Source organism: Primulina tabacum, chromosome 17 (assembly GCF_025594145.1).
Source record: "Primulina tabacum isolate GXHZ01 chromosome 17, ASM2559414v2, whole genome shotgun sequence".
Classification (NCBI taxonomy): Eukaryota; Viridiplantae; Streptophyta; class Magnoliopsida; order Lamiales; family Gesneriaceae; genus Primulina; species Primulina tabacum.
Window position 1 is genome coordinate 12,800,931 of NC_134566.1, and position 15,399 is coordinate 12,816,329.

The 15,399-nt window shown below is 34.1% G+C and overlaps 3 protein-coding genes across 5 annotated transcripts; all 3 read left to right on the top strand.

Moving 5' to 3' along the window:
- Positions 1–293: 293 nt before the first annotated feature.
- LOC142531233 (uncharacterized) lies at positions 294–4,521 on the top strand. 3 transcript variants are annotated; one of them, XR_012816236.1, is made up of 9 exons: positions 294–424; positions 885–2,017; positions 2,106–2,196; positions 2,341–2,498; positions 2,582–2,633; positions 2,764–2,846; positions 2,958–3,051; positions 3,181–3,894; positions 4,232–4,521. XR_012816236.1 is itself a non-coding variant. In XM_075637323.1 (8 exons), the coding sequence occupies exons 2-8, from the start codon at positions 980–982 to the stop codon at positions 3,708–3,710; spliced, it is 2,046 nt and encodes a 681-aa protein (XP_075493438.1). In that variant the 5' UTR covers positions 294–424; positions 885–979; the 3' UTR covers positions 3,711–4,521. The 3 variants fall into 3 exon arrangements, 2 of the variants coding, with proteins under 2 accessions (XP_075493438.1, XP_075493439.1); XM_075637323.1 differs by having other exon boundaries at positions 3,181–4,521; XM_075637324.1 differs by having other exon boundaries at positions 899–2,017; positions 3,181–4,521.
- Positions 4,522–6,051: 1,530 nt separating this feature from the next.
- LOC142530757 (uncharacterized) lies at positions 6,052–10,085 on the top strand. The gene is made up of 8 exons (XM_075636566.1): positions 6,052–6,453; positions 7,568–7,699; positions 7,828–7,951; positions 8,116–8,552; positions 8,699–8,775; positions 8,910–9,045; positions 9,226–9,429; positions 9,725–10,085. Exons 1-8 carry the CDS (start codon positions 6,067–6,069, stop codon positions 9,782–9,784), a joined length of 1,557 nt encoding a protein of 518 aa, XP_075492681.1. The 5' UTR covers positions 6,052–6,066; the 3' UTR covers positions 9,785–10,085.
- A 2,551-nt stretch (positions 10,086–12,636) lies between these two features.
- On the top strand, positions 12,637–14,326 carry LOC142531991 (dof zinc finger protein DOF4.6-like). The gene is made up of 2 exons (XM_075638286.1): positions 12,637–12,799; positions 13,385–14,326. Exons 1-2 carry the CDS (start codon positions 12,773–12,775, stop codon positions 14,195–14,197), a joined length of 840 nt encoding a protein of 279 aa, XP_075494401.1. The 5' UTR covers positions 12,637–12,772; the 3' UTR covers positions 14,198–14,326.
- The last annotated feature ends 1,073 nt before the right edge of the window (positions 14,327–15,399 follow it).

The following is a 15,399-nucleotide window of genomic DNA, read 5'->3' on the forward strand; positions in this document are numbered from 1 at the left end:
TATAAGGGATTTTTTCGATTTTAATTTTTTTTTACATGTGATTGCACTAACCTTTTTTATAAAAAAAATAAATTTCGATTTCTTCCAAATACTATAAAAAAAATCCCAATTTTCATTTGAAGCCGGCATTTCTCTAACAAAAATTCGACAAACGAAATTATACTCCGGATGAAGTTGAGATGATTAAAACTAGAAATTCCAAATAGTATTTTTCACCGATAATGAATTCGCAGTTAAGTCCTTATCTTCTGACTAATTACTATTGGTCACCATGCCCCATATTTTTAATGGTGACACGCTACAACTCTTCGTTGTCTCTTTTCTGGAGAGTGCCAACCACTCGATCTCTCTGCTTTAACTCAATCTCTTCAGTCTGAATCAACCCTTTGTGTATGTCTTTTGCATCTGTAGATTTTGCTTTCAGGTATGCGGATATGAACTTTTCTATGTGTATATATACGTGTGTGTGTGTATTCCCATTGCTTGAAACTTGATCAAGTTTGTGACATACAGTGCAAAAATTCGTTAACTTGGCTGTCTAGTTTCTTTTGGTATGCTGAATGCTGAATTATCTGGGTTTTGATGTGGGAAACTTGGTTTCTATTTTCTTGGTGCAAGGGGAAAAGGATGTGTTTTTTGAATGGCGGGAAGTTTAGTTAGTGGGATGCTAGGTTCAGTGCGTGTGGATTAGGATTCATTCTAGATTTGTTGTTCTATTTTATAGTTGTGAACTGTAATCAATGATTATTTTATGGTCTTCCCGGACCGTGTCAGTTTATTTGTTTATCATTGTTGATTTTGTTACTGAAACATTGTCTATAGTGTTCATGTTTGCTGATCGACTATTAGTCCTGTACCTTGATTGTTTGTTTTTCTGATTAAAGGTTACAGTGAAAAGGCATCAGCGCATTGTTTGGAGCTTAAGGTTTTGACTTTTTGAGGTGGGATTTCAGATTTTCATGGGTTGAACTCGAGAATCATGGATAGTTTCAGAGACGACACCGAAGAATCTCGTTTTTTTGATGCTCTGGAGCATATTTCACCAGAATCTGATTTTGAATCTGATTTTAAAAGTTGGGACTATGATGTGTGGATTGGTACTCCTCAAAGTGTTAGAGATCGGCGTACCAAATTTATTAAATGGATGGAATTGTGGGCAGATGAATTTGGAGGAGAAAATTCTGTACATACATATGGTAACAGTGAAAGTGGTGTTTTTAGGGAAGATGGTAGGAGGAATAAGGAGGATGGTGGGTATGTGCTAAGAACTTCCAGTATTGTAGAAGAAATTTCTTCTAACGGTCCTTCGTCATCAAGTCAGAACATGGATGGTTTGGAATCAAAACGTGGAATGGATTTAAGTGAATGTAGGAATGGGGAGATTGAGAATGTTTCCGTATTTTCTTCTTCGGTTCAGAAAATTGTTCAAAATGAAGCCGAAGCTAATGAATATGCACCAAGAACGATGAGTAAATTGAGGGATAGGTGGTGGTGTAAACTACGTTTGATAAACTGTATGATGAGTGGGAATGTTGAAGATGATAATATCGAATCGAGTAGCTTTAGCCAAGTTCATGGCACAAGGGTCCGGAGGGTCAATGTTCGCCATAGTCAAAAAAGGTTGAAGGAACTCTCAGCCCTTTTCTCAGGACAAGAGATTCAGGCGCACAAGGGGTCAATATTGATAATGAAATTTAGTCTTGACGGACAATATATAGCCAGTGGCGGTGAAGATAAGCTTGTTAAGGTCTGGCAAGTAGTGGAAGATGAAAGATTGGGTGTGATGGACATTCCAGATGTGGATCCGTCATGCATGTATTTCTCGATGAATCAACTTTCTGAACAGAGACCTCTTGTGGTGGGGAAAGATGAAATGAAATCGAAACCTTGGCAGAAGACGACGGATTCAGCATGTATTGTCTTGCCGCCTAAGATTTTCCGAATAATAGAGACACCGTTGCATGTGTTTCAAGGACACAGTGGGGAGATCTTGGATCTTTCATGGTCGCAGAATAATGTATGAACAGATTGTGTAACTTATTCTGATATTTTCTAAAACTTGTTACAGTGAAATTAAGCAATAGTTTCTCCTTTTGTGCTTGCAGTGTCTTCTTTCATCGTCCGTTGATAAAACTGTTCGTTTGTGGCGGCTTGGAGTCGATCAGTGCCTCAAGGTCTTCCAGCATAGTGATTATGGTACAACTGAATCCTTAATATCTCGATGCTGTTATGACTAGTAATCATTACTAATTTATGGGATGAAAAAAAAGTGGAATAGATTTCTTCCATAAAGTTCCTTATTATTTTTCTTTTTCCTGAAAACCAATGTAACACATGCAGTGACCTGCATTCAGTTTAATCCTGTGAATGATGATTACTTCGTCAGTGGTTCGATAGATGGAATTGTTCGAATTTGGGCAATCGATGATTGTCAAGTTGTCGACTGGACTGAAACAAGGGACATAATCACTGCTATTTCTTTTCGCCCAGACGGAAAGGTCTGTTCTTGCTTCTCATTTACATGCTATAGCAATGGCTTTAAATTTTGTGAGGCGGATTTATTTCATTACTTGTTCTATAGGCTGGTGTTGTCGGCTCGATCGCCGGCATGTGCTACTTTTTTAACATATCAGGTAATTTTTGTTGAAATCTTGGACAAGATTAGATATTTGGATTTGAAATCTTGGCTATCTTTAGTGAAACACGAAATTAACGAATTTCAATAATTAGTCAAATAATACCTGTTCGAATTTTGTGCATCAGATAATCACTTGCGATTGGAATCTCAAATGTGTTTGAACACTAAGAAGAAATCATCTCCCTGTAAAAGGATAACTGGCTTTCAGGTTACTCTGTCAGTTGCTTTGATAAGAATGCCATCTTGATTCCTGTATTTGTCATGAGTATATTAGAAGATGCAAAAAAATCTTTCTGATTTTTTTTTATTGGAGGTGCAGTTTTTACTGCAAGATTGGAGCACCGTGTTGGTCACTTCTGCTGATTCATGTGTCAGAATTATTAATGGGATGGATTTAATCGCAAAGTATAAAGGTACATAAATGCGTATTTTTAGTAGCGTAAAATCATATGCAACATGGAAGTGCTTGTTATTGTATGATATTCTTTTTTGGACCTTGTATCATCCCAAAACTCTATAATCGTGATTTCATTAATCTCCAGGCCTTCGAAGTGCAGGGAATCATATTTCTGCTTCATTTACTTCAGATGGGAAACATATCATCTCAGCATGTGATGATTCAAATGTTTATATTTGGAACTACATTGGTCGGAAAGATTCAAAAGCCAATTATAGATCATTTGAGTGTTTTTCCTCTGATGCCTCTGTTGCCATACCTTGGCCTGGCTCAAGAATCGTGAACTCAGGGGAAACATTGAAGTCAAAAAAACCCTCCGACAGCTCAATTCAGTCGTTGCCATTATCGCCATTCACCCATTGCTCGTTATGTCAAGATTTTATCCTAGACTCTGGCTCAAAAGGATCCGCGACTTGGCCAGAAGAAAAACTCCCCCCATCAAATTTGAATCTCGGGGCATATACTTCTTCAATGAGTAAGTCTCAGCACAAACTTTTCAAGACTTCTTGCCAGAGTTTAAAGAATTCTCACGCTTGGGGTCTAGTTATAGTTACCGGAGACTGGGATGGACGAATTAGATCATTTTACAATTACGGTTTACCTGCACCCCTGTAAGACAAGGAGACAAAAACTATTGAGGAAAGGGATATATGTTCACTTACAGAATGCAGCACTTACAAATGATCCAGCTCCTCGTGATGTGACTGGACTTTAATGCAAGCTAGGCTGGCACATGTAGGTATCCTTGGCGGTATTGAAGGCGACCCGACCCAGTCCTTTATAATGCTGCATGTTGAAGGTAGTTTGACTGACTGATTGGGACCTAGGTGCAAACGAGCTGAATATCGCTCAAATTTTCGCGCAATTTTGATTCAAAAGTAATCATCGAGTTTTATCAAACAAAAATTTAAATTATAGCTCGAGTTTGTGAGCTAATTTGATTTTTAAATATATTTTAAAATTTCAATAATTATTTTGAAGTTTGCGGGGGGGCTCGAATTCGTGTAAAAAAATATATTTGATATGGAGGAGTTCGGATTTGCGTCTGGAGTATTGGCCCTTCAGTTGTCAACGAAGTTGCATCAATGGAAATGTGGCATCTAGTAATACATAACCAAGGAGTTTTTGCCTTGTAGATGTTCGCGGTTCCATTCACTCGGTTTCATACTTGAAATGTTAGTCGGATCACGGTTGATGAAGTTGATCCAATGCCCTCCTAACATCTCTACAATTTATTCATCGATGTGGACTCGAGAGTGAATGAGGTGATGGTTGATTTTGTTTGAATACATACGGTAGGGAATACCATGTTTTTAGTTTGTCGAATGGTCTGAATCATTCTGAGTTATTATTATCCGCCATTTTTTAGCTCGGAAAAGGCCATTTTCTGTTGAATCTACGGCTTCAGATGCCGTTTATTGCGCAAGATTCGTGCTTTCGACAAGAACCGAACTGAGATGGTAAAAGTTAAAAAGTTCAAGATCGAGGAACATGTTTATGTACAGGTTTGAGTAGTTTCTTGGTGTATAGATTTTACATTTTTCAAGAAATAATAACTAGTGTGCTGCATAGAAGAACTTGCAAAATCTTTATAGCCATTTTTTTTGGAAATGGTATGTATAGTGATTCACCTACTGCCTACCTTTTTTGTCCGACTTCAGACCTTATAATTGTTTTCAAAATTAGTGGAATGAAATTTTCTTGATATAATAATAATTATTAATGTTGTTTTGTTTAATGTTGTTTTGTTATGACAAGACTCGAGTTCACTTCTATGTTTGTTGTGTACATTATTTATTTAAAATAAAGTATATGATGTACTAATTATGTTGATTAATTGAGATTTTGAAATGGGAAAAATGATATGATTGGTGGACTGGACGGATAAATCAAGAAATAGATAAATTGAATAGACCATAAAATAAGTTCGTGAGTGAATGTTAAATACATTAAGTTTCACATAGGTAGAATGTGTGTGTTCAGAAACTGAATCAAATTAAACCACATGGTTTTATCAGTTTCAGACAATTACGGTTTGGACACATTAATATAAAAAAATCGTCGTAATAAAAAAATTTGTGTGATTTTTTTTCGATATATGAATATTTTATTTGATTTTTAGTTTTTTATTATATTATTAGTGAGTTTTGTAACAATTTAGTTACGTCTAAACTTTATTTATTTAATATTTTAACCCAAGTAAACATAATTATAACCTTAAAATGTAGGTTTTTTTTTTTTTTTTTTGTAAATTACAAAACTTTATAAAAGTATTTTAATATATATTTAAGTAATTACTTATAATCATTCTGGTCAACTATTCAATAAAATGTTCATTCAAATTTTATCATATGTAATTATTGCTTTTTCCATATTATAATATTGTATGTACTAATTAATTATTAAACACAAAATTTAAAATTAGTTATCCGAATCAGACAAAACAAAAATTAATGGTCTGGCTTGGTTTGATTATAAAAATTTCATAGTTTTGTTTGAAATTTTGTAAAATCTATATAATATAGTTTGGTTCGAATTTTTATCCCTTTCGACCGAGGGCGTCGACTATGAGACCTGTTGTGGTGGGTGGGGATGATAAAAATGGATGCAATTTCATATGTGATATAATTAATTTTAACTTGACAATACTTAGGTCTTTTATGTGCTAAATGCTAATATGATAATTAACCAAAGGTTAATCTACCAAAATATGTTTTCAAAATGCTCTTTTATTGGGCTTTTAAAGTTCTTAAAAAAATATATAAAAAAAAGTAACAAATAAAATAATGTGATTGTAGGTTTCCATTTCAACTTTACTTCAAAAATAAAAATGATTATCTTTTATTTATCATTCAAAACATAAAAGCTATTTTTAAAATAGAAAAAACTGAAAAATTAATAATAATAAAAACTTGTAATTAATAAATTATTTGGTATAAAAACTAAATCACCATTTGACCATTGCACTACAATGGAACCCAAAGACCAGAAACAGGCCCCCGCAATCGACCTAGTCACGTCCGGCAACTCGCCGGAGTTTACTCGTTTCAGCTACGCGTTGACTCATTCCTCCGTCATCGGCCTCGACGCAGAGTGGAAGCCTAATCGCAGCGCCTCCACCTACCCCACCGTTTCTCTGCTCCAAATTGCTTGCCGCCTCATTAGCTCCTCAGATTCCGACGCGCTACAGGTTTTTCTGGTCGATCTTCAGGAAATTCAGCTTCTGTCGGTGTATGAATTGTTGAAGAACGTGTTTGTATCACCGAGTGCTATAAAGCTGGGATTCAGATTTAAGCAGGATTTGGTGTTCTTGTCCTATACGTTTTGTCAGCGTGGGTGTGAACCTGGTTTTGACAGAGTAAGTTTTTCTATTCGTTTTAGCTTTGGTTGTTTGTTCAGATGTTGATGATCGAACTATTGTTTAGTATGTAGCATTTTGATGAATTTTGGCTGGTAGAAAATTTTGACGTGTTAGTTAGGATGATCAGTTATCATTGATTCAAGAGTTTACATAAGTTTTCAATTTTCTTTAATCTGCACTTCTGTTGCGCTTGATTTTCATTCCTCAAAGTGTAGGAAGATCGTAAACTTCATTTTTCTTTAGTTTCTGCATTTAAGAAGATTGATTTTCTAATTGGAATTTTCAGTTATATTGAGAACAGGAAGATTGTGGAAGGAGTTCACACATTTCCGGTTTTTCCCGGGAATCATTGGTCTTTATTACGAGCTGCATGAAATGTTAATACATGTGTACAATTTAGGTTAAGTTACACACAGATTTATATTCTCAATCTCTTCTTCAATGGAGTTCTGTTACATGCAATATGAAAAGATGTATGCATTCTCGATATTTGTTTTCTTAGTCGAATTGCAATTGTCATGTTCTCAATCTTAAAAAGTGCCGAACTTGATGGATGAAAACCTGTGGGATAGTGAGGATTTTCAACTCTCTATATTATGAGATGCAATAAGTAGAACTATGGAAAAAAGTTAATCTCTCTGTTTTTTATTGCAAAATTGGTGTAGAGTTTGATTGATGTTTCCAAATTATGATTCATTATATATGCATGATTGGTAGAAACATCAAGCACTGCTTACAATTTCACATCTTTGCAATTTTCGCTCGCCTTATATTACAATCACACTCATGTGCACAGAGAAAATTCAGTTAGATTAAGTTGCTTTATTGTATTTGTTTTTTGTGTGTTTTTTGCCTTCTGGTGGCTGTATATATTGGCATCGGCACTAGAAGTATTCTGACTTAGTATAAAGGTTTGAACTTTATGCTTATTCTATGCCCAATTTTTGGATTCAAACACACTGTGATAAAAGAAAGTCTAGAGTTAACTGTTTTCCGGACTTGCTTTTGTCAATTTTTCTGTTGAGTTGAACCTCTTATTGATATTACAGAAGTGCAGAGTTTACCGTTTGATTGTTTTTCTGACATACTTTTGTCAAATTTTCTCGGTTAGGTTGAACCTTTCATTGACATTACGGCCATATACAACTATTTACGACCCAAAGTACCCGGACAAAGGGTACCAAAACAACATAAGAGCTTAGCAACAGTCTGCGAGGAAGTTTTGGGTATTTTGCTGTCAAAGGTGTGCATCCTATGAATTATTAAGTGCCCAATTTCAGCTGATGACAACTGGTGAAAGTATTTAATTATTGCTCTCAAAAGTTATATTTCTGAAATGGATTTTAAAATTGTATATATATATTGTATCAGGAACTTCAGTGTAGTGACTGGTCTAAGCGTCCTTTGACAGAAGAGCAGAAGATATATGCGGCTGCAGATGCTCATTGTTTGGTTGAGATATTTAATGTCTTCCAAGCCAAGGTTGTTAGAGAAGGTTTGATGTTCTTTAAATGACCATTTGAAAGGTCGCCTTTTAGTTTAGTTAAAGTTTTCGGGTTTAATATCCTTTGTTTGCCGTATTACATCTGCATGCACCAGGTACCATTAGTTCTGAGCATATTACCTTAAAGCGAGTGCTTTGATGGATGTTCTTTGCAGCTAACAATGGTGAAAATTGCAATAAACACAGGCCATCTGTTTTAGATCCTGGGTTGAAGATCTTTGAGACGTCTGATGATTGTAGTCTGGTGAGAAGTATTAAATATATTGAAGCTTCAGATGTGGTCCGCACAACTGTGCCAGAATTGTGTGGCAGCATAGAGACAACTAAGAAGGTGGATTCCTCGAATTCATATAAAATCAACAAAGAAGTGGATAACACCCTCTCGTGGATAGTTAGGAAGTACGGTGACAGAATCTTGTTAAAGGATTCCGATGGAAAGCCCAAAATTTCGAAAAAGAAAACCAAAAAGTCTTCTACAGTACTGGAGTGCAAGCAAAAGACCCTGGAAGTAGTAGACAGCTGGCATGACCCCTCTCCATGGGATCCCTCCTTGGGCGGTGACGGATCCCCTAAGTTTTTATGTGATGTGATGGTATGTTTATCAGATAATGGTTAAAGATAAACTTCCGTTGCAAGATTTTCTTTGGCTGAAATTTATGTAGCTTAGGGGTTTTATTTTTCAAATATTTGATAGCTGGTTATATGAAATAGATGAATCTTCTATCTTGGTTCCCTCAGGTTGAAGGCTTGGCGAAGCATTTGCGGTGTGTTGGGGTAGATGCTGCAGTTCCATATTCGAAGAGACCCGATGCCAGGTAACCTTTATAATCAATTTTCTTTAGGTGGTATATTTATTTTTGTGACAAACTATTAAGAGTTAGTATCTTATTAGTTTAAATCTTGAAATGACGGAAGCTTGATTAACTAATTTGGAACTAAATTTCTTCAGAGATTTGATAGATCAAGCACTAAAAGAGAAGCGAGTGCTCTTAACCAGAGATGCCAAACTTTTCAGACATGAATATTTGATAAAAAACCAACTATACAAGGTGAAGAGTCTCCTTAAAAATGAACAGCTTCTTGAGGTAAATGGTTCGGATTATCACATTTTCTGTTCTTCATCTCTTATTTATGCTCCTTGTACTGCTTTAACTTACTTTTTTCTGTTGCTTAAAATCCCTCCCTGCAGAAGGAAAAAAAAATCATATCAGCTAACTAATAAATCGTACTATGTTAATTTGAATTGAAAATTTGAAATGGTGCAGGTCATAGAAACATTTCAACTTAAAATATCTGAAGATCAGCTAATGACAAGGTGCACTAAATGCAATGGGAGGTTCATCCAAAAGCCACTGACAACTGAAGAAGCTATTGAGGCATCCAAGGGATTTCAAGTGATTCCTAACTGCTTGTTCAACAAAAATATCGAGTTTTGGAAGTGCATGGACTGCCATCAACTTTACTGGGAGGTAGCCCTCATCTGATTAACTTCCTGGCTCCTGCTTTGTTTTTTCACTTCTCTCTGAAATATCATACACCATTTGCGTTCATCCTGGAGAATAGCTAGCTAACCAAACTTCTGCAATCTCACTGCATTTTCCATACACAACGGAGATTTATTCTGGTGGATATAAACTGATACTTGTCAGCACAAATAAATTGAGGCCCTTTCTTTCTCCCATTTGTTTCCTCCTCCTCAATTCCCATTTCTGCTAGACTTGTTGGCGAGTCATGCTAAAACCTTTTCATACAATTTTTTTGCAGGGGACACAGTATCACAATGCAATACAGAAGTTTATGGACGTTTGCAAGCTAAACGAGTAAACTCGAGGCCAATGGATTTGGCAATTGGAAAATCCTAAAGAAAAAGGTAGGAGTGCTGTCCTTTGATAGGGAAATATAGTCGTTTATAACTCATACATGTATTTGATACGCTAATGAAGAAACGCATGCCTTGCTTGATTCAACTTAACCCACCAACCAGTAACTTAGAACATCTACACTGTATATATGCATTTCTTTTGTAAAAGTGCAACCAAATAAAGATTTTACTTAATATCCAGTACAAATGCACTATGTTATAATGTATTCATAATTAAATTCAATTTTTAAAATTTTATCAAAATCACTGGAAAGCGTGATATATGTAGCACATCCCCGATGTTTGAGGTAAATTTGTTGACTTATTGCGAACACATGGCATTGTTACTATGATGATGATCATCGAATAATACACTTTGTTGGTCCTCATAATTTAGCTTATATGAGCTATAATTAATCCCATTTACTGATTAAAAGATTGACTGATTGGTTTTATATATATATATATATATATAGTACTCTGAATAGCTTTTGAGTTGAGCTGGCGAAGCACTAACATTTTTAAATGATATTGTTGTGAGGTTTTATTATATGTCACTTGCATAGGACAGCACTATGAAGATGCCCAGTCTTTGAATAAAATATACACAAATTTCAAGCGAGTTGGTGAGTGTTTTCGTCAAATCAACCCACTGAGATTTCCATTTCTAAGGGAACATCTTCTTCTTCTTTTTTATTGTGTTCTGTTTGAAATTTAAATTCAAGTGATTATTATAAATTAATCAAGATTTTGACCAATTAGTAGTCCTAACCTAAAATTCTTTTGTCCTTGTGGTAAAAGTATAAAACGACTTGTTATGTAAAAAAGGTATGTCTACTCTTTTTATCCTTTTGTGTGAAAAAGAGTTTCGTTTTGGGAAAACTGAAAGGGAGGTGATGTGTTTCTTTGTATTATGTTTGGTGGACAGGGTCACAATCTTATATTTTCATAATTGTCTAATTTGTGCAATATTCTACTGATACGGCACCACATACCTTACATTACTTATTTTTGGAATTGCATGTGATGAAAAATAGTATATCATATGCACGCCTTGTATGTTATAATATATTTCTTTTGTATTTTTATTTTTATGAAAGATCTAGCTTCTTCTTCTTTTTTTTTTTACCAAGTTATCCCGGGGAGTTATATAAAAATATTTATTTATTTATTTAAAAAATATATTGTTCTCAGTTTTGTTAGATAAGTTATCAAATAAATATTAGTAAATTAATTTAAAATAAAGGTGATGATTATAATTATTACGTGGTTGTAGTTACTCTACGGTATATAAATAGTATATATATTATGACTTGAACAAATCAGATGCATTATCGCCAGATTTGTTTATTGTTGTATTGGTTTATGGGATTACTAGTCAGTCCTATGCCCATATTGTTTACATTTTAGAAAAATTATAAACAAAATTTTTATTGATTTCAAGACAAATTGCATATCACACTCACTAACAATTATTTTGGTTTATATAATTATCAATTAAACATTTAATCATATAAATTTTTGATAATAAAAAAGTTTTAACCTCATAGTTTGGGATGATTGATGGCAACGCACGAAATTAAGGATTGAACGAGTGAGTATTAAGACAAGTGTGACGCATATTGGTGACACATGTCTGACATTTGCCACCGTCCAATCATCTGCGTATCTGAATTGACGGTCGAGATTAGCTCCTTGAAGTGGGACCCAGCATGTAAACGTTTCGTTCTCTCGTTAGCTCCGGCGGGTCCCGTTACCCTCGGCCACGTGGCGCTTTGGTTTTTGACCTTCAGATTCAGTCGTCGTTAAAACTGTTTGGCGGTTAATTTATTAATTAATTTCACTGTTTTGAGTTTACGTGAAGAATATTTTCACAGAATAATAAGCTTTTTTCATTGCACCGTAAAAATTGTTTTTTTTATTAATTATTTTCTGTTTTGGAATATGATTATATATAGGGATGTAAATGAACCAAATCGTTTGTGAGCTATTCGAAGCTCAATTCGATAAAAGCTCGTTTGAGCTCGTTTGATGAGGCTCGTTAAGATAAACGAACCAAGCTCAAGCTCTACGATATTCGGTTCGTTAGCTCGTGAACATGTTCGTTAGTAAATTCATAAGTAATATGTTAGATGAAAAATAATAATTTTGATATTTATTTTATTGATTTAACACATTAATTATGAAATATATAGAAAAATCTATTAAATTATTTTTATTATAATAAATTGACAAATTTTAATAAGAATATTATATTTTTTTCTAAATATATACTTTATTTTTTAATGAATTTAATGAATATTTAAATGTACAATTCATATTTATTGAGCTCGTTTAGATTCGATAAAAACTTGAATAAGCTCGTGAGCCATGAATATATTCGTTAAATAAAGCTCGAGCTCGGCTCGATTATAAATAAACCAAACTCAAACATTCAAGAGTTCGGCTCGGCTCGACTCGATTACATCCCTATAATTATATATGGCCAATTCCATAACTATGTCATCAATTAATTTAAATGGATAAATTAAACCCTCTTAAATATAAATTAAATTATCACTAAATTTCTAAAGAAAATTATAAAAAAACCCTATGCCATTTTCCGTACTCTACAAACATGCACAAATACATGCAATATTTTTAAAAATACCAATCTCAAAAGTTTATTTTACAAATTTACTTGCACACACTCCCCCATTCACACATAAACATATACTTACACATGGTAGACATATATTCATCCATATGGAGTAAAATATTAGCAAGTGGACAAAAACTGATCCTTTCTTTATTTCCCACTACCTTCGGACACTCGATATAGCAATTGGAAGCAAACTCGAGCGCTACCGCCAAACACAAACCCTCCAAGTTCCTTTCTTGCTTTAAATCTCTCTTTCTCTACTCAAAAGTTGCTCTCTTTCTCCCCCTTTTTTCCTTCATCCTCTAGTGCTATGGATACTAATGTTCAGTGGCCACAGGTAAAGCAAACACAAACATCTTTAATTTTCCTTTCTTCAATGATATCATTGCAACCTTTTTTATTTTCTTCTTTCTAGGGTACTTGGGATTTGAAATATTTTGGTTTCTTGTTACTTTCTTGGATGGCCATTTTAATTTAAAAGTCGATAGCTTTACCAGAAGATGAGATGATTTCATCTAACAAACCCCACTTATGCATAATCAATCATCTTTTGCTTGAATTTTTCATCTTTGTTACCTAATGTTTTAATCTGTATGGAAAGTAGTGCTCCCTAGCTAGCTCAATTAAAATTCTCTTTATCTTTTTCCCTTCTCTTTCTCCCTTTTCTCCCCCCATATATTATCTGAAAAGGATTTGATCGGAACAAGAAAAGGTAGTTAATTCTTGTTTCTTTTGTTTGATTAATGATGTTTAGCCTTTTCTTGCTTTATTAGGATTAATTATTCTCTGTTCTTTTTGTTTTTGTTTTTAACACAAAAGATTCATCGATTCATCTTATATTTTTTGGCCATATCTTGCGCTGATGTGTTGTTTTCTTGACACCCTTTTCCCTTTTCGTTCCAATTTTTTTGCATATTTCAAGGGAATTGGAGTTGTGAAACCACAAGTTGATCAGAAGAAGCCAAGGCCTCAAAAGGAACAAGCTATAAACTGCCCTAGATGCAGTTCTACAAACACAAAGTTCTGTTATTACAACAACTACAGTCTCTCTCAGCCAAGGTACTTTTGCAAGACTTGTAGGAGGTACTGGACCGAAGGTGGAACCTTAAGAAATGTTCCAGTTGGTGGAGGATCAAGAAAAAACAAAAGATCTTCTGCTGCTGTGCTTCCTTCCGTAAGTTCTTCCAAGAAATTAGTGGTCCCGAGCCCACCAAAATTTTCACCTCAGAATCCGAAGATCCACGAAGGGCAGGACCTGAATTTAGCTTATAATCCATCCCACTACAATGGATTCGCTGAATTCGTTCCTTTTCCATTCGAAAGTGACGCAAAAAATCTTGAATCTCAAAACCCTAATAACCCTTCTTCGAATCCTTCTTATTTTCCAGTCATGGAGTTTCTTAAGAACGGGATCAGCTCAATGGGATCAGTGGGTTCATTTATGACAAATATCCCACCAGTTTCTGATAATCCCAACTCAGTTTTTTCATCTGGTGATAACTTTCCCGTGCATGGATTCAAATCAAGCTTGAGTTTTTCATTAGATCGTGGACTAGTTGATCATAATCAAAATGGATATGGGAATCTGCAAGATCACACAAACTCATCGAGGATATCGTTCCCTTTTGAAGAACTGAAGCCTGTTTCTACAAATCATGAGCAATTTGAGCAAGATAGAGAGCAGGCAGAATCAAATGGATACTGGAATGGAATGCTTGCGGAGGGTTCTTGGTGAAAAACTCTACATAGTATAATCTTATTAAAAAAAAAAAACTTTGATCATGAATTTAAACTAAAATTTGGGTGGTTTATTTTGTGCATTGTATTTCTTTATCGTTTGTTTATTTGATCTTCTCCTATTTTTCCCTCTTGCAGTTTGCGAGTGATTTCATTTGTTTTAATTTGCTCTTGACAGTATAATATATATATCAGAACTAACAAACAGTTAGGTTTTGCGTATATATGTGCAATTTTATAGTTTACTTAATTATTAGATTTGCCACTCGCTTTCACACGGTCATGAGTCCTATATATGTACGTATGAAACTTTTTAACATTAAATTGGAAGCAAAAATCGAACCTTTTTTGGAATATTGTTATTCAAACTTTGGCAATACTTTAATTGTTTTTCTTGCATGTATTTATGTAATTAATGGTCCATAGGGCTTAGGCAATCAGTTTCTTGTAACGGTGATGATCATGTCTTCAAATTATTAATTTTTAGTGGTTCAATAAAGATCTTTTGATTAAAGAAAAATGTTAAAGCTAGGTTTAATTAATTTATTGGAGTTACAATAAAGTGAACTTAGTGGGATTGGTGATTTATTATATTACCAAGACTATGTTTTATGATCTTTATTCCCATCGAGAATGAAACAATTGGAGTATTAAAATACACTGATTAGTAATATTGTAGCTAATTAGTTGATTATATTATATATGGCTCTTTTTATGCGTAGCCACTCAATATTATATATATAAATATTTGTGTTTTAAATAAATAAATAAATAAATAAAGTAAGATTATTCCAACCATTAAAGCACATCAAAGAAGGATTTATCGAAATAAATACGAATTAATAACTGTTTTTTGGCCAATGTTTCATAAACTTTACGTGGATCATCACATGGTAGAGCTAGCACTTGATGAAAAGAATGCTATATATTGAGCAAGTTATGTTTCCGTTTATGACATGGGGATTGTAGCTAGCGAGCACTAAACTAATATATATGGACGACTTGAAAATGGTTGACAAATTGAGAGGTTGTACTATATTATTCTCTTTTTTTTTTTTTATTTTATCGACATCAATTTTTTTGATTCAAGATCATGAGTCACGGCCATTATAACAATTTGCATGTAGAGTACTAATTTTTTTTTTTAAAAAAAAAACATTAATTGATGTTGCACAATTATATTAATAAACAAATTCTTGT